The 19197-nt window shown below is 43.2% G+C and overlaps 1 protein-coding gene across 2 annotated transcripts in view; it reads right to left on the bottom strand.

Annotated features, from left to right (window-relative positions):
* KIF5C (kinesin family member 5C) overlaps nt 1-19197 on the bottom strand; it is a 159648-nt gene that overhangs the window by 89057 nt on the left and 51394 nt on the right. Inside the window, exons 3-7 of one of the 2 annotated variants that reach the window (XM_014782430.2) lie at nt 13522-13595; nt 6153-6257; nt 2125-2173; nt 1799-1854; nt 1015-1102 (exon numbers count right to left, since the gene is read on the bottom strand). In XM_014782430.2, the coding sequence (XP_014637916.1) occupies nt 1015-1102; nt 1799-1854; nt 2125-2173; nt 6153-6257; nt 13522-13595 (372 nt within the window). Of the gene's footprint in view, nt 1-1014; nt 1103-1798; nt 1855-2124; nt 2174-6152; nt 6258-13521; nt 13596-19197 lie in introns of those variants that run through there. The other variant, XM_087435159.1, reaches the window with a different exon arrangement.

The raw sequence follows: 19197 nt of genomic DNA, 5'->3' as shown, positions 1-19197 counted from the left end.
GAACCTTGGGTGGAAGAGACTTAAAGAGGCTAGACTAGTCAACCCACCAAGGCTTGACTCTTCTACACCATACAGGGAACTCACTACCTCTCCAGGTAGCAGGCTTCACCTGGGGCAGCTATCAGTATTACAGAGTTCTTGTATGAGGTCAAAATCTGCCTCCCTGAGGCATCAACAATCCTGGGTGGTCTACCCATTCAGATCAAACAAAGCAAGCTGACTTTCTTTCTTAATGTCAGCACCTTGAACATGTTGAGAAAAATTGCATTGTCCACATGTCCTCCCCAGATTTTCTTCTCTCTTCCAAGCTAGAAATCCCTAGTTCTTTCAGCTGCTTTTCATATGAACTCACTCTCATTTGTCCATATCCGTCTGAATAAGACAGCAGCCCCCATCGTTTCACAGAACCTCCGCTGCTCTAATACCATATGACCTGCTTCCCTGAGATGGGTGCACATGCTGAGGAAGGAAATGCAAGAGAAAAAAGCTGACCTGAAGATGTTTGTTATTAACACAGCATCGGAAAGTTTTCCATAACTCTCCCAGCTCTACTTGCTGAGTTCCTCCTTGCTTTTCTTTTCTTTTTTTACAGAGGGCAGAAATCTAACATGGATTCTTTCCATGTGTACGACTGGCACATAGAATTTGTTGGTTTGGATCTTTTTTTTTAAACATGAACAATAACATGGTTAAAATAAATAAACTTAGAAGCTTACTTTTTCCCCTTTAGTTGGTTGGTTGGTTGTATTCCTGGTGTTCAGGCTTAGGCTGTTACCAGGGTCCAGTGAGTCTCACCCAATACTTCCAAGAGTTCCCTGGAGAGCAGTAGGCTGTTTCCTACGACCTGCCTAGGCACACTCATACTGCACACACTCTTGTCTGTGTCCAAACCACTGCTTTCCAATCACCTTCCCACGCATTATTTCATTTGGAGCTCATTACCCACCCCTCCTGGTGGGCAGGCAGACATTTGCATCCTAAGTTAGAGGGGAGGAAACACCACACCACGCTTACTTGTTACAGCCACATGTCGGTTTGCTTTGCCTTCATCTATCACATCCATGACTTCCTCCGGGCTTGACACAAACCGCTCGGTGCACCCCTGGAACAGAGTCAGTTCAGGTTGGGCTTTAAAAAATTGAAAAGCAACAATGTTTCGAAACAGCTAAACATTTTCTCATTTCTCTTCTACAGGTGCCAATCAAAAGAAAGGCTGCAATGTTGATCCAGTAACTTTTCCTCCTTGCCTATGGCTTGAATTCTACACTGAAAAGAAGTCTGAGCAAACCCTCGGTAAACCAGAAAAGAAATGCTGGATTTTCCTAGATTTTTAAGTACATATTCACGATCAACAGCAGTGGAGACAGAAAATAAGGAAGAAAACCAATGACAGAAAAATGGATGAAATTTTGCTTTGCCTTCCATTCTAGCCACCAACTTAAATCAGACACTTTGAGTTTCTAGACATAATGCTATGTCTAGAATATACTTCCCCTAAATGCAAAGTATAAACAATTGTAATCAATAACAAAGCTTCTTTAAATGTGGATAATAAATATTTGTTCATTTCTCCAATTCTTACCTCATGTGATTAGACATCTGTGATACATTTACACAGAGAGATCCGATTGAAGAAATTAAACGTCTATTTTTTAACCAGCTAAATATTGAATATAAGGAACATGATTAAATATCTACATGTACTTTATAGGTAATATTCTGGGCATCTTATGTAATACTTATGATGACAGTGACTGGAGAGAAATCAGTTGCATCATTGGTCATGTTTTCCTCATACCTTTACGTATGGGACTCTGTTTTTATCTTCATGAACAGCCAAGTTTGTCTTGGATACTAAAGAGATAATAATGACAACATGCAAAGAAGAAAAGAAAAGTTAAAGACCCTGTATTGGAGGAAAAATAGAAATTGTTACAGAAAACAGGCAAAACTAATTTCCCTGCAACATGCAAGTTTAAGCCTTGGCTGAGAATAAACAGATACCATGAAGACAAAAGAACACCTCTATAAATTTTCATTAATTCCTTAAGCAGAAGTGCTGTAAATCATTTCAACCTCCCTGGACATTAGTACAGAACAAATAAAGGCATTCAGGTTACTTACCATCGAGTAAGTCCCTGATTTTGTCCAAGTAGATCTCAAAATAGGAAACCTGGTTAGAAACAAATTGAGTCTGAAATAGAAATGCCACACTGTATTTCAAAAATGTCATTATTAGAACTTATAAAAGCTTTTGTCATGTATGGCTAAGAGGAGGAAGAAGACGGGGTACAAAGTGAAGATTCAGAGACAGAAAGTGCAGAGCTCCAGCCAACTCCCCAGTATTTTCCTTCTTCATCAGCTTGCTCTAGAGTCCCTGCTCAGTGTGGGCCCCTCTCCATCCCCACACGTCACAGCTCCCCATGGTCTCGATTCAGGTGTTATTTACATCCTGTGCTAGACCGCCACTTATAGGAGGACTCTAGCATCTACCTTAGATGAGCACCAACAAACTTCTAGGTATGACAAGAGCTGGAATAGAAAATGTTCTTTGCAAGTAATTGTCAAAAATCAGTAGGCCTCACTTTCTGCCTGATATTGACAGCCTCATAGGACCAGGTCCAAACATTCACATGAAGGAAGTGGGGAGGGGGATAAGAGCTCAAGGGTAACAGGGAGAGAGCTGCTGGTGGTAGACAGCTTTGGGGAGCCCAAGAAGGATTTGAACAAAATGTGATTTAATAAAAGACAGATTAGACTGAGAAGAAAGGAAGCCCTCCAATTAATTATTCTCAAACCTTAGCCGCAGCACCACCTGCAGCAGTAGCATCCACAGTGTTTGTTCAAATTGCAGAGCCATGAACCCTACTGTGGTCCTCCTGAATCAGAATGTCCAAGAACGGGACCTAGGAACCTGCTTCTAAACTCCTTACACAATTCTTATGCCAGCTGACCTCTGAGAACAACCTTAACTAGATATGTGATCTTGGGGACTTAATTCACATGTAACCAAGACCCTAGGCCTCCATTTTCCCACCTGTCAAATGAAGCCACTGGACTTCACGATGTCAAAAGTTCCCTCCAGGATTTTGTACTCTGTCTACACCTGCCTTCTGCCTCCCATCAATTTTTCTCTCTCTCATTTTCATGGGTTTTTCTGAAATCTAAACAAAAGAATGGACAAAAAAGTTGAAAAAATAGTTGTAAAGCTGGGATGTGACTCCACACGTAAAGCCTCGCCCCAACATCCCAGCTCTGGACCAGTCCTGCCTCTAGTCGGCGGAAGTGAAGACTCCCTAACCTGGCACTAGTCCTAACCCAACTCAGCCCTGACGCATTATCTTTTGTCTATGTCTCAGCCTGGAACCTCCTGACTTCCTAGTTTCTCTGAGATCTGGGATCCTGGCTTTGAACCCTGGAATCTATAGATGGGCATCCTCTCCAGGTTGCCTGTCTCCCCACTAACCTGGGCCTACTTGAATGTCTGTCAAACTCCCCTGTCACCGCACCTTGTCTGTTGTAGACACATCTAACTGACCTTCGAAAGACCCACTGCTCCTGAAACCTCTCCCTGTGGCTGGAATCCTAGACATCTCTCATCCTAGACATCTCTAACCCAGCCCTCCCTGCAGCCAACTCAACCCTGGTTCCAACCCATTCTATGTATTTCAAAATTGTCTGATATTCATTAAGACTTTTCGGTTATCTTTGACATCGTAAATATGCGTCCTTATTTCCACAGATTACAAAGAAAATTAATTACATCTAAAAAGCAGTCATGAATTACATATTAGCAAATATGGCATTAAAATCCTGTTCATATTTAAGATAAGTAGAAAGAGAATTCTGATTTATTAATTTCTTTTTACCACAGCAGATACTGGCTCCTTTTTCAGTGGGTTTGATTTTGTTATTTTTGTCACTTCAAATACTTTGTGAGACCAGGTGAAAGAAAAATAAATAGGCATTGCTTGGCATTAAGAAATAGTATGTTCAGAAATAATGTTTAAAAACTCTGTGGGACTCACTTTAAGGAACTGATTTTTCAATACTGCCTTAATCAGGCCTCTTTTTCTTGTTTAAGCCTGTCACTACTCAGTTCAAAATATGGAGTAGTCAATAGCTAACTTGCCCACTTAACGATTATTATTTATGAAATAAGTGAGCCTAACTACAAATGCAGAACAGGAAACTGGACTGTAAAATTCAGCCCTAGAGACTTGAGTGTTGTTCCTCTTCTTCTCCCTCGCCATGCTGGGGCTGCTTGTATTTTAATAAGATTCTAATTCGAGACCCTATTTTGAGGGCAGTAATTGGTTTAACACTTTACTCTAGGATTATCCCATAAGAACCCTACAGTAGTTTAAGGTATTTAAATGCAAACAGCCTTAAAGTTGCACTAAGCTCCTAAATCTTGATCCCATCAAAGCAACAAGCTTCTTTATCCCTAGACATAAAGGACCCTGGCAAGGTAGAGGAGCTGGCTTTAGCCAACAAAGGGAGCTAGCTGTAAGGGAAAAGATTTGCCAGATGTAATTTATAATTGGGCAAACAGTTTTGCCTTGTTTTTATATAATTTAGGAAAGGTACAGAGCAGAAATAAGTAAGAGTGGAAGTTTAATGTAATGGAAATGGTACTGCATGTGGGGTTGGTCAGATCAAGAGTCTAATCTCAACTCTGCCAATAACTTGAGATGTAACTTCGACATCTAGCTCTACATCTTTGAACTTCAGCATCTCCATCTCTAAAATGATGGGCCTAGTGCACTAACGTCCCAGCCTTCAAGGATAATTGGCCTCTTGGCTGATCTGCTCAGCTGCAAGTCTTCTTAGAACTGCCCCTTTCTCCTCTTCACCCCACCAACCCCAACCCCAGTCACCGTGATGGGGACCCAGCGAGCCATGTGCATCCTGGACACAGCTACTCAGAGCTGGGAGATCACCTACTGAAGGTCGGGCCAATGAGCCCCTTCCCTCGGGAATTAGGAATTGAGAATAAGGGAATGTGGAGCAGAAGCTGCCATGTTGCCCTCTCCCTCATAAAAAAAGAGAAAGATGGTCTGGAACAAGAGAAAGAAATAAAGCAAGAAAGCAGAAATGCAGGGACTGTAATGGGGACAGAGTTTCTTTTGGGAGTAATGAAAATGCTCTGGAATTAGATAGTGATCATGGTTGTACAATTTTGGAAATATACTAAAAACTATCAAACTGTATATTTTAAAACGGTGAATTTTACGGTATGTGAATTATATCTCAATTTTTTTTTAAGTTAAAAAGAAAAAAAAGGAAAAGCAGGGCCTGGATTTCTTGCTTGTCCACAACCCCCCCCCCCCCCCCCCCCCCCGTCCCATGCCTGCTATCAGATTCTGTATCTTAAAACAACTTCCTCTATTGTTTAAACAAATGGCTTTCAGACACTTGCAAACAAAGGAGTTGCAATGGATATACTCCTAATACCGAAAGTTACGAATTAACAGCTATAGTTAAGAGAGCAGAATTCTCTCTTTCAATTCAAATTTAAGCCAGAACATAGGTTCTGGTTTAAAAAAAAAACAAGAATTCCCTTCTCCAACATTTCTCAGGCTGTGTGCCTCAAAACACTAGTCTGTCATACTCCAAGGGGGAAAAACATGTCCACAGTCAAATAAGCTGGAAAATCTAATATACTACATGCCCCCTTTGTAGAAGTGCATTACACAATAGCATATTTAAGCCTGTGATAAATTTAACATTGTTCAACAAAACATTTTCCCAGCTTATTGGCCATATAAGCCGTTTTCCCTGGTAGCCCACCTATTAATAATATGAGGGACTCTGTTCCATGGAACACACTTTGGGAAATGCTGTCCTAACCCAATCATGGACACAATCCACTCATATCCACAGAAATCCATAGGGTAAAGGGTAGAATTCAGGCAACTATCAAGATGATTCCATTCCAAAGAGGGCTTTTACTTTATCTCAATATTTCAAGCAAACCATCCAGATAGCTAAGTATTGGCCTGAGTCATTAAATAATAAATACAGCTCTGCTTACCACAAGAACTTCACTGAAAAAAGACAAAATCAACTTTTACGTGTAGGTAAAAAGAAGAAAGCTAAGAAACATGTTTTTGGGCCCTTTCTCTTGGGACTCAATCAATAGCACTTACCTTGATGTGAAACTCCAGGTTTTCATCCATGGAATAAATATGGTCAAAGATGTCATGTGCGATCCTCGGGATGATCCCCATGAGTTGAGGGTCATGTAGCTTCCCCTAGTGAGTGAAACAACAAACGCAGGTGATTAAAGTGTGCTGGAAACATGTGAGAGAGAGAAGGGACCATCCCTGGGTTTCTTAAACAGAACTCTGTGGAACAGGGAGCACCCACGCACGCACTGTCTGCTCCCTTGGAGATCCACCTGACATGTCAACAGACCAAATATTGGCAAAATAATCAATGTATTGGTCTGTTTACCCAGCAGGGGAGAGCTTGTTCTGTCAGGTTCTGAAGCCCCACAACATTCTCTCTTCCTGCCACTGAGGGCAGCAAATCAGTGTGTACATGGGTGAGTGTGTGCGTAGGAAGGAGGGAGGGAAGGAGAGCAGAAGACTCATATGTTCATCTGAGAACATATGAGTAACTATGACAGTAAATGTGGGTTTTGTTTTTGAATCTTTACAAACTGATCAGAACCTACAAGCCCAAGTTAATCTGCTTTAACAAAATCACCTTGAGAACTGATAGATATAGTTGCATTAATGTCATTATCGCTCAGAAATTTCTAAAAGCCTTATTCTGGAAATACCTTCAGTATCACTTTATAAACCAATCAAGAAAATCCGTTTCATCAATTTCTTTTTAAAATCTGTAATTCTCAGCCTGAATTGTTCCAAATAATTTTTGGCTGTTTCTAATACTTAAATTCACTTGTAAGATATTCTCTTATTCCTTTTTTCTCCTTTTTTCACTTCTTTTCACTTTATCTAAGGGGTGGAGGGATAGATGAATTCATCTATTATTTGGACTATTACTAAATCCATTTTTAAGATCCAGCATTGGCCATCTCTGAACACTTTCAAAAAGGTATGCCATAGTATCTGAAACCAATTCCTAAAGAAGAGTTCTAGGAATATTTAAGGCAACAGCCTTAGCATGGACCTAGGTGCACAACCTCGAGACAGCCTTCTTTACACCCACTCTCAAACGAACACTTAAATGCTGTTATATGTTAAACAACCCACCAGTGCACAAGCAGAGGCTACAGGTCTAAAGCGATCATGGGTAACTGTCTTCCCAGAGAATTTTTCAGACCTTTACAAAGTTATAAAACTCCAGGAACAAACGGACTGGAAGAAAAGCACAAAAGCCAGTTTGCTCCTTAATCTTCCAGGATTGCAACAACCTTTAGTTTTGACCTCATATCATTGTTCTAAATCTGCCCAATACCTGGAAGATCTGATTGGTTTTCCTCAATCAAATCCCCTTTTTCCTTCACGGGTTCACCACATCGTGCCTCTATGAAGGTTGACCTTCAAGCCAGCTTTTGAGTTACCAAGAGCAAGAAGTCACGTGAACCCCGGCACTCACTACAGGCCACAAAGCACGTTACGTTACGCATCCTCCTTCACACACCTGCTTCCTGACCTTCCACTCTAGTAAAAGCAAGAGAAAAGCCAAGTTCAGATGCATCTGGCCTCTGGCAAAGCTCTCGTACCCGGGAAATTCAGTACCCCCCTGGAATGCCCTTGTCTGCTAAGAATCCTAAATCATTTGATGGGTTTATATTGCTTTTTAGTTTGACTGTACCCTCCCTAAAGGCAGGGACGGCCACTGCAGATATATTTCCCCCCACTGCTTATAATACTTGGTACAGTATCTGCTGCAAAGAATTATTGTAGAATTTAAACGAAACAGTATACACAATGTGCTTAGTGACAATACACGTTAGCCTTATCTCATTCAGTTCATAGCAGGTTCTCCTTAAGCAGTTGTTGCAGTTTATTTGATCTGAAGATTCTGAAAACACATTTCCATCCCAGACCATTAATATATATATATCTTATGAAACAGCAAATGACTGAGACCGAGAGTCTCAAATGTTGGTAACTTTACTTCTCATAGGCCATCATTAACATGCAACAAATCAAATATTGGACTCCACGTGCTCTGGACTGTGGAAATCGCTGGTAGAAATGACACCTACAGTGAAAACACAGATCTCTGTCTGGTCAAATGACATGACACCACTGGGCCAATCTGACTCACAGTCCAACCAAAGAGTGTCCCCCACCCCCTCCTTCCAGAGCTCTTTAATAATTCATCATAATCTTTTAGCTTCTCCTCAGTAGTCCACAGCCAAAGAAGAATGATTGGTAATCCAAAAATCATTTATAATTGACTCAAATCTGTTTCCCTAGATGGTTTCCCTTTCAACAGATTTATCTTCCAATTGATTCCTGGCTTATACAAGTATTGACATCCTTTGTTTGCCTTCGTCAGAGTAAGAACTAAGGCAGAACCAGAGACAAGTCTGGGACATTCTCTATTTTGTTTCCCTGAAGCCCCCACCCCAAAATCACATGAAAAGGAAACACATATTCATTTGGAGAAAGCATAATAATACCCTTCACCTGACAGTGACAGAAGTGACACCCAAATCTACCACAGGTTCAGGGGCTGGGCTGCTTGATCTAGCTCACAAGCCCAAGAGTGGTGAGGGCCTTTATGCTCAGTAAACTGAGCACACAATCTACCTGCGTGTGTGTGTGTGTGTCTGTGTATTGACTTGTGTGGTGTTCATGTATGTGGTGTGTGTGGTAGGGATGAGTGGTGTGTGTGTGTGTAGGTATGTGTGTATAGCGTATACGTGTGGTACATGCATGTGTGTGGGTGTGAGTGGTGCGTATATGTGTGGGGGGGGTGTTGATGGGTGTGGTGTAGGGGTATGACGTGGGTGTATGTGGTGTGTGTATATGAGACAGAGAGGTGTTCCATAAAGGTCTTCATTGTTTCTATGTTGATTGGCTTGCAAATGAAATACACACATACACACACACACAATATATAGTCGCCTCAAGCAATAAAAGGTAACAAAGAAGCTGAGAGCTATAGAAATTCAGACAACAGAGAACCCCACTTCCACCTGGGGTGTATGGGATGGCTTCCTTGAGAGACACCAAATCTTGAGAGATGAGTGAGATTAAGGATGGGCAAAGAGGATGTAGGCAGAGATGAGATGGGAGTAACATCACAAAGACACAGGAACTGAGGAAGAATAATGCCCATATAGGGCACAGTGACAAGTTTCGTTGGCTGGAGGATCGGGAATGGACTTGAGTAGCAAAGGAATTTACCACTTCATCATCTTGTTTCTCCCAGAAAGCAAAAAGAAGAAACATTTTTATACTTCCGTCCTGTAAAATCCTCTTCAAAAATTTTCCCACTCTGAATGTGGTCCTCTCAGCATGTATGAGAGAAGAAACCAGACCCAGGCCACTGGCCATGGAACAAGACTCTCTTTGTTCCAGCCCCAGTGGCCTCCTCAACCTCCCAAGCAGGACAGTTTCCTGAAACACTTAAGATGGGAAAGCAGGCAGCCCATCAGCTCACACGAGCCCCACTGCATTCAGACAGGCTTATTAAAAATCACTTGGCAGGGCCGGCCCCGTGGCTTAGCGGTTAAGTGCGTGCGCTCCGATGCAGGCGGCCCGGATTCGGATCCCGGGCGCGCACAGACGCACTGCTTCTCCAGCCATGCTGAGGCCGCGTCCCACATACAGCAACTAGAAGAATGTGCAACTATGACATACAACTATCGCCTGGGGCTTTAGGGGAAAAATAAATAAATAAAAATTAAAAAAAAAAAAAAAAAAAAAAAAAAAGTTTAAAAAATCACTTGGCAGACTCAGCTGGGCAGTGGGCAGCCTGCAACATTTGATGGCCTCCAGGTGTCTCTTTGGGCACAGGGGAAAACACAGGGTGTCTCCATCCAACTAAATCAGTGTGCTGAGGAGGGCCACGAAGCCAGGCACGGGGCCGAGAGAAACCCTTCCCTACATCACACGCTGAGCAAAGGGCCAGCCTTCTCCTCCCTACACAGCCAGCACTCCCAGCAGCCAGCCTCCAACCCGGCCCTGTGATCTCTGGCCACACGACCCTGGGGCCCAGTGCACGACAGTGTCCTACAGGCTTAGCACTCACACTGTCCAAGTGTTTCATATTTTTATTGAAAATCTGCCTTAAATGCTCCATCTTCAGAAACTAATCTTTCCAATTTTAAGTAGGCTTATCTGTTTGTTCCCCTCAGTAGAAGGTAATGGAATCACCACTGGATGTCAGACCAAAAATGGGGGCATTAAAATGAAAAACAGCTTTAAAATGTGACAGCTCTGGGCCGGCTCCGTGGCTTAGCGGTTAAGTGCACGCGCTCTGATGCTAGCGGCCCCGGTTCGGATCCCGGGAGCGCCCCGAGGCACCACTTCTCCGTCCAACGTGAGGCCGAGTCCCACGTACAGCAACTAGAAGGATGTGAACCTATGACATACAACTATCTACTGGGGCTTTGGGGGGAAAAAACTGAATAAATAAAATCTTTAAAAAAAAATGTGACAGCTCTGTCCATTCAGGGAGTTAACATCCCCTTCCAAAAGGAAAGATCACAATGTATAATTCTGAATATATAAGATCCGCCTTTCAGATGCGCAGGCCCTGCAGGGTTTTCTAATTTAATTGCCTTCCAGGGTCCTGGATTTCTGGGTCTCCTATAGTCACTCTGACTTTAGCCTGGGGATCCTCTTTTCCTCTAAAATATCCCCTACCTTTTCTCCAATCTATAAATGCCCTGCAGAAAGAACCAGATTAAGGGGGAGGGCACTAGGAAGGGACTCATATCCACCCTAACTCCTTCCTCCTGCCAGTGTGAGTATGTGATCTTCGAAACACAATAAAGAAAAGCAACTCATTGCAAAAAACCCCTTAAAACTGACAAGGATGAAGAGGCAACAGAATTTAGGCAACTGTGGGAGTGACCTGCACAGAATCCAGTTCCCTTTAGGTCCCCACGAGTCCCCTCTGGGCCCGCAACATGGCAATGGGCATTGCGGGCTTCACCCGTGAGAACCAGAGAGGGCTGCAGATGCTCTCATTTAATGAAATGTCTCCAATTTTGGTTTTAAAGAGCTGGCGTACCTCTTTGCATCATCTTACACCCACCTATTCCCACGTCCCCCCCGCCCCCCGACACAAACACCAACAAAGATTGTACTCTGGGAACAGTCTCTTCTTAATGATTTATAATTTAAATTTCTGACATTTAGCAAATACCTTATAATTCCCAAAGATGAATTAATCCCAAAACTAAAAAGGTCACTCTTGGAAGCATTTCCTAAGATTTTACAGCATTTTAAATACTGCATTTTTTTTTTTTTGGTATTGTACATTGTTTGGTAATTTTCCAAAAAACTAGAAAACAATTCCCTCATGAGAAGCCATCTTTCTCTCTGTCTCTCTCCTATGCCTTATGGCCTATGAAGGAGTTTTTGTCCACGGCTACTGGAGTGGGGTGGGGGGGTGCTTAGGAAATGTATAACCGTAATTTTTCTAGCGCCTAGAAGGTTAAGGGTCTAGGGCCCAGTAAGAGAGGCAGGTGAGGGGCTGGAACAGGAGCGTGGGGACACCCATGCCTGCATTTCCAAGGTGTTGTGCTGTAGGATGTGAGACGGAGAGAAGAGGGTCAGACGAGGCTCCAGTGTCAGGGAGCAGTCCTGCTCAGTCTAGAAGAGGTGGCAAATAACCCTCGTTCTTTCTTTAATCTGTGCAGTCTCTGAACTGCTTTGTCTCCAGCAAACTGGGTGAAAGTGAGTCAAGACAACAGAAATGAGACCCCCCGCAACCTGAGTCATACTCCACACCTGAAATCGGTGTGAGCAGAACATCAGAGGCTGAGCATTTTAGCCTTGTGCCTTTGAAATCTCCTGCTCAATAGGAATGATTCATAAACTAAACCGATTCTGCGGCAGCCGTCTCAGTGACAGTCCCAGGAGGACACCGTAAATGAAAAACCTAAGCTTGAAGGATTAAGGATTCATCTTACCCTGCTGCTTGTAAGCTGAATTCCCCAAACATCCTCTGTGCAGTTTCTTGTAATAACCACTCTTCCACCTCTCCTCACCTGTCAGGCAGCCCCAGCCTTTAGAAGAATTATCTGGCCCCAAACGCCTTATAGGAGTCCACGGTAAAAAGCAGGAAAAGAAGAGGTAAAAGGGCCAATTTTGTCTGCAGACGTGCCTTGTCTGGAAGACAGCCTGGAGCCACAGAGCTCCAGGGCCAACAATTTGAGCTGCGGTCACACCCTCAAGGGCCTGCAGGGGCCAGATGTGTAAGTTAACACGGAAGGATGCGGAATGCAAATTCATATTCTCTCACGGTGTTCATGGAGTGGACTGGAGTGGACTGGGGTAGATGGGAGAGCCCAGCCCCCTACACATGGGGCAACCAGGGCCACCACACCAGTATTATTTTAACAAATATTTTATCGAGCCCCTCCTAGATGACAGCTGCTGTTCTACACACTAGAAATGTGAACAGGACAATGAAGACCCCTGCTCTAGTGAAGCCTGCCCTTTGTATCATGGTGAAATTTCACCCAGTGTTGCTAGATCTTCAGAATTTTCAACCAAAGCTGGAAACTTAGAATTGTGTGAAATCATTCCCATTTTAAACACTGCCTGCAGTTTATTACAAAGCCACTGTACAGGCCAAACAAAAATATGTCTATGGGCTGAATTTGATCCACAAGCCAACTTCTTTCAATCTCTGACCTAGAGTTTTTTATTTATTCTGAAGAGACTCGCCTCCCCTGAGGTCCACCTTAGGGTAAATGATTTTCACAACAGACTTTCTCAGACTGGGGCTGCAGTCCGTAAGGACACTCACACCTGTGTTTAGCTTGTTAATGATTATTTTTTAATAGAATTTATTACTATTTTGACTGAGCCATCAACAAAGGATTTTTTTAAATACTGAACTCCTGAGTTGTTTTTACTCATCACTATTTTAAAACTCCTCAGGGGCCGGCCCCGTGGCTTAGTGGTTCGGTGTGCGCGCTCCGCTACTGGTGGCCCAGGTTCGGGTCCCAGGCGCGCACTGACGCACCGCTTCTCCGGCCATGCTGAGGCCGCGTCCCACATACAGCAACTAGAAGGATGTGCAGCTGTGACATGCAACTGTCTACTGGGGCTTTGGGGAAAAAAAAAAAAAGGAGGATTGGCAATGAATGTTAGCTCAGAGCCGGTCTTCCTCAGCAAAAAGAGGAGGATTAGCACAGATATTAGCTCAGGGCTGATCTTCCTCACAAAAAAAAAAATAATAATAAATAAATAAAACTCCTCAAAGACACAAGTTGGCCAAACATAACCATCCTCTTAACCATCTCTATTGCCCAGGATGAAAGCCACGTGTCCCTCAAGTTTCGCTGGAAGCACCAGTTCTGTTCAGTCCTTTCAGAGCCTGACACCATATAGCACGCCGCAATCTTACCTCCATGGTATGCGTTTTTCCTGATGAAGTCTGTCCATAAGCAAAAATCGTCCCATTATAACCTTCAAGGACATCTGCAAGTCAGAAAAATAAAATTAAATTAAGTCATTACTTTGATCATATGCTGGTGTTGGTTGTATATTTTAAAATTACATTTTCCAAATGGCCCATCTCATTTTTCACACAAATGATATATTTCAACTCCATTTGCATTTTAAGTAGAACTGTGAGATAAAAGCAGACATGAGGGCCTCCACTGCTCCACAAATAGAAAGAAATGAATTCACATCCCTACAGAATATTAATGAAAAAAGAAGGCAGGCACACTTTCTCCCAGCAACATCAAAATTAAGACAGACATTGAGCAGTACACTTTCTCTGTAGCAGACAGACACTTGAGTTTTCTTCTCTAAGTTGATATCTTGAGATGAGTTGAGGGAAAAAAAAACAGTTTCGGTGCCCTGAGTCTCTGGAGTGAGGCGCAGAGTAGAATTTCTTTCCTGAAGATCTGATTTGGGTCAGTTTAAACCCTGGCCCAGGTGAGCTCCTTGGGGAGGGTTCACATGAAGGCCACACCACAGCCCCTTCAGAACAGAGCCAGTCCCGAGCTGGGGGCAGGCAGGGCCCCACTCTGTAAACTGAGCCACACAGCGACAAGCCAATCAGCCCGGAAGCCGCCAGGGCCCTGACTTTAAGTTAATGCCTCTGTTTTTTTCAGTGACTGTGCTAGCAAGACGGCCCAGGCCCATCAGCATCGGGAATTTCTTTAATTACACAATGAGCACACTGTGCAAACCCCTACATGCTGCAGGCCACTTCAATTCCACACAGGGACAAGGGGAGGCTCGTGGACAGAGGCTACTTTGCACTGAAGATTATCTGTGGGAATTCTTTCAAAGCAGCAGAGGTGATTAAAATATATTTGGCACTCATTCCCTCAATCCTCCTTCATTTGCACAAACATCACTGAAAGGAGAATGATGCATAATTAATATCCTTGACCCACCATCTCTGCTTAAGGGGAGGAAGTCTTCATTCCTGAAAGGACCATGGGGGCAGGGAGAGGAGCCCCAGACTGAGGTGTCCTCCTCAGGGCTATGTACAAAAAAATCAAGCCAGGCAGTTAGCTCCATCTATTTCAGGTCCTGATTAGGTTTGTTTGTCTGTTTTTTTGGTCTCTGAATTTTATGATGCTGGTTAGTTTTTGTTATTTTGTTGGGTTTTCTAAAAAAATTTTTAATATACATTTTACTGATCTGAGGTTATTGGACTGTGAACCGGGATCAGAAAAGAAAGCGGGATTTTCCTTTAGGAAGCTAAAAAAAGCAAAATTAAGTGGCAGGATTTTTTTTTAATCCTAGCAGCCCTCAAGAGTTTGCGTCAAGCTATACAGAGAGAGGGAATGTTCACACGTATCAGGCTTCTGGTAATGGTTTCCCTGGTAACAGGGGAAGCAGGCTTGAAGACCACAGTGTAAGGGTTGGATGTTCAAGCTTCAGTTTTCACGAAAATGCCAACTTGCTCAGAGAAAAGATTCCTCAGGCCTGAAAACGGTGGCCAGAGTGGAGAGCCTCGACATGACCACGAATGTGACTGTACTTTTAAAATTCTATATTCATGGCACAAACTCTAGACAATTGGAATGCCGGCCACACTCACAGCGTTAAAGCTTCTGTGAATTAGAAATTAAACATCTCCCCCCAGAATGAAACGGCTTCCAGACTTAAGCCCTTGTGTGGAAAGCACAACGGGACACATTAGCCCAGGTGTTAGAATAGGGGTAAGGCGGTCACGGCCAAGGGTGTAGCTCCCTCTGCTCCTCATAATGGGCTGCAGGCCACCCTACAAGTGCACATGCATGGGTGGTGACTCTGAGCAACATGCCACACCCTAAAGGAAACTGACAGGAGAAAACCCAGCACAAGCTTCTTCCTCTGCCAGGAAGCAATGGGGCCAGGGCATCTGAATTAGCCCCACCAAGACGCCCCCAGGCCCTTGAATCCCTTGAGTCCACCCCTCTGAATCCACCCTCACCTTTTCTAAGAAAAAGAGAACATACAATACTCCATTAGAACAAACTCTGCTTGACGCTGAAAGTATTTACAATCATGTTACAATGAATTCATTGTTGGGAACCCACTTCTGGTGTTCAAGGTTGAAAGGAACTGACGTCGCCCTCTATCAACTCAATTCTCAATTACAAGGTAATTTAAAAAGAAAAAGCTCTTCAAATCCAGCATTCTCTATTTTCTTCTAAACTCCAGGTTCTGGGGGGTTTTGTTTGTTTATTTGTTTAGTCTACATTTGATTATCAGTGGAGAGGAGAGGCGGGGAGGGGAAGTGCAGCACGAACAGTGCATTTTGGGGTTGGAACGCTGAGACGACAGGAGATGGAGGAGGCCCAAGAACCAGCCAAGGAAAGAGAGACGAGAGAACAGGCCTGTGCTCAGCGCCACGCTGAGCCAGACAACCACCCCCACCCCAACTGTAACAGAAACGGCCCACAAAAAGGCACTTTCATTACACTGAATGACAGTTCCTGGGCCTGCGGAAAGCATTTGTTTCAGAGTCTCCGCTGTAACAGAATGATTACTTCTATACGCCGGCCTCGGAGCCAGGAACCAGCTCAGCCAGACAGAACCTTCCTTTGTGACGGGGTCTGGCGTGATGTGATCTCAGCTCACACCACACAGCCAGCGGCACCCCACAAACACAGCACACGTCCATCCAGCCGCCAAGCAAACCCCAAAGAGAGATTCCAGTGCAGGTGGGAAGAGGCTTCTCAACTCCCAGGAGAAGGGAGGAGAGGAATGGGAGACTTGAAAATACTTTCTGCCTCTTGTTGCAGACTTCAGAAGCCAAGCTTTCTGTCTAGCTTTTTCCTAGTTCTGGGTCCAGGTCTTGCTGGAGCAGAACAGTTAGTTCCATCGTCAGGTAAGAATTTGGGGAGGATGTGATCATACCTACACATCAATGTTCCTGAGGAGGCTGTTGTGGCCTCCTACCAACTCTCCTGGTGAAATGGTGGCCTGGCAGTGGCACCAGGGTTTCTGGCAATAGTGGCTGACAAGTCATCCCTTGCTAGGAATCCTAAGGCTCTCACCAGTCAACCAACTACTCAGGTAGGCCATGCTCAGAGAAAACAGAGGTGGTCCTGCTGAACACCCATGGCCAACAAGAATGCTGTGGCCAACCAGCCAGCTTGAAGGGCAGCTGCTCTACCCAGGCAAGGGCTGCTGCATCTTCAGAATGGAAACACATCTCATTATTGGCAGACAGCCAGGGCCACCTGAGGCTCTGGAACCTCAATCTCTATTCTCCCCGCTCTCCTCTTCTCCCACCCCCACTCCCATTCCAGTCTTTTTGCAGTGCTTGGTTAACAGTCCATATGGCCTAAGAGAAAATGAACAATTCATAAAATAATTGTTATTAAATACTCATTATGGGCCCACCAGAAAAGTAGGGGCAGGATAGTGCAGAAGAATTCAAGTAAGTCAGGCTCAAGTCCCAGCCTCCCTACCCCTAACTGACCTGGCCCAGTTACTTTACCTCAAGTTCCTCTTTAGCACAACAGTAATAATAATGCTCACACCTCATAGAGTTGTTAAGATTTAAAATACAACCCCCCCCCAAAAAAAAAAGATTTAAAATACAATGACATACGTAAAGTGCACAGTAGGTGCCTGACAGATAATAGTAGCTAAATAAATATATTTCTTCTTAGGAGTCATATATAATATAATAATAAAATAGATCTGATAATATCCTAAGCTTAAAACTTGTCAATGGGTCCACATTGCCTATAGGATAAAGTCCATCAATTTCCATCAAACTCCGATCCAGCCTAAATTTTTAAGATTCATCCCCCAGGCATCCCCCCTACCACTTTAAGTTGCCCAAACATGCCTGATAATCTGTGTCTTTATGTTTTTGCTACTCCTTCTGCTTGAACAGCCCTGTTATATATATTTTACAGTCCTCAGGACCTAACCTTTTCAAGAAGCCTTCCTTAATTCTCCACTCCCTCTCCTCATCCACCATAATCATTATCAAGTGACTTTCTTCTGTGCTCCCTTAGCATTTCGCACACACTCATCTTAAAGTACATAATGCCCATGTGTACGATAATTACGGATGTGTCCGTCTCTTTTGCTACATTTGAAGCCTTTTGCAGACAGTCTTACGTATCTTAGTGACTCTAGTCACTAGCAGTGCTTACCACATGGCGAATACTTAATATACTTGCATAAAGGAATAAATGAAAGAAATACCCAAATGAATGAAGTTTAAAGAAATTAGATCTGGAAAATAAGAAACCACTTTCTCTAGCACCAGAGAGTCTACATCTAGTTCATTTGGAAGGCAAATGCCCTGAGTGACTTCTGTAGGCTGGGACATGGTTACTGGTACTTCAATAATAGCACCTAGTAACCACGGTTTTTAATTCCTAGGTGTCCACAGGACAGCGCTGGAAGTTACAAACCTTATAACCTCTTCTAGAAGAAATGCAGGAGATTCTACATACCCTTTCAGACAACATTTTGAAAACACAGACAAGACAAAGAAGAAAGTGTGGGAGATACTAGGATTCTACAATCAAATGTTTGAAATATTTTTTTTAAAAAACCCAGTGAACTTGAAGGGAATGAAAAAACTGAGAGAGAATAAAGCCGCCCAGTTAAAAGGAGTCTTCCTGATCTCAAAACCATTATGGGTTTAGATAGACTTGAAAGGAAAGCTCCCCAGTCCACCCCATTACTACAAATCACAGGAACTGGGTGACCTTCAGAGTCATCTGATTCAATTCTTGGCATCTAGAAAAAAAGGCCCCCACAGCACTACCTCCCATTTCTGATTTAAATAGGGCCCATCATGGCAAGAGATACCTCAACTTTACCTGGAAATCTATTCCAAGGAGTTCTTTCTTACATATCTACATTTTCCCTCGCTGATGCAGAAATACCCGGCCACTTCCCCTCATGCTAGCCTCAGTGCATATTAAAAAAAGTTAAATCAGGTCTTCATCATCCTTCCAGTAATTTCCTTTCAAAGGTGAATAAGGTACTCTTTATTGGTACGAAATGAGTATGTTCATGTTATGTTTATGGTGCTCAAAAAATGTCTGTTTATTATATCATGTCAAAGCCTGATTTTATTCTAAGTGGTTTTCTTTGTGGCTGACCATATATTGGGTCACAAGTTATCCACAGTTAGGTCACATCTTCACAAGAACTCCCCAAGGACTGCCTATTTCTGACATTTCATACTGTAGAAAAATCCAAACACTGAAAGGGGCGCAAACTTCTCTAGTAAATAAAGACTCAAAGATTATTATTATTGTTTGTTAATCATAGGATTTTTTAAAATCCATCTCTAATTACCACACAGAGTTAGAGAGGGTGGGGATGTATTTAAATGGCCCTCATGCTTAGCACAGCATGTGGTAAATACTATTTGGTTGTGATAATGAAGGGGGAGAGAGAAAGAAGGAAATTCTGGCTCATATGTGATTAATCCTACTTTAATAAAAATACAAAAGAGTCTGAAAATAGAGGGGAAGGAGACCTGACTAGGAGGAAACTAAAACCATATACTCCAGAAAGAGAGAAAAACCACGTTTAGATAGAAAGAGAAGCAAAGAGTAGAAGTAGAGCGAAAACAAAAATTACCACCAGA

Source organism: Ceratotherium simum, chromosome 9 (genome assembly GCF_057802395.1).
Source record: "Ceratotherium simum simum isolate JZ-2026a chromosome 9, ASM5780239v1, whole genome shotgun sequence".
Lineage (NCBI taxonomy): Eukaryota > Metazoa > Chordata > Mammalia > Perissodactyla > Rhinocerotidae > Ceratotherium > Ceratotherium simum.
This window is presented reverse-complemented; position numbering and strand designations above follow the sequence as displayed.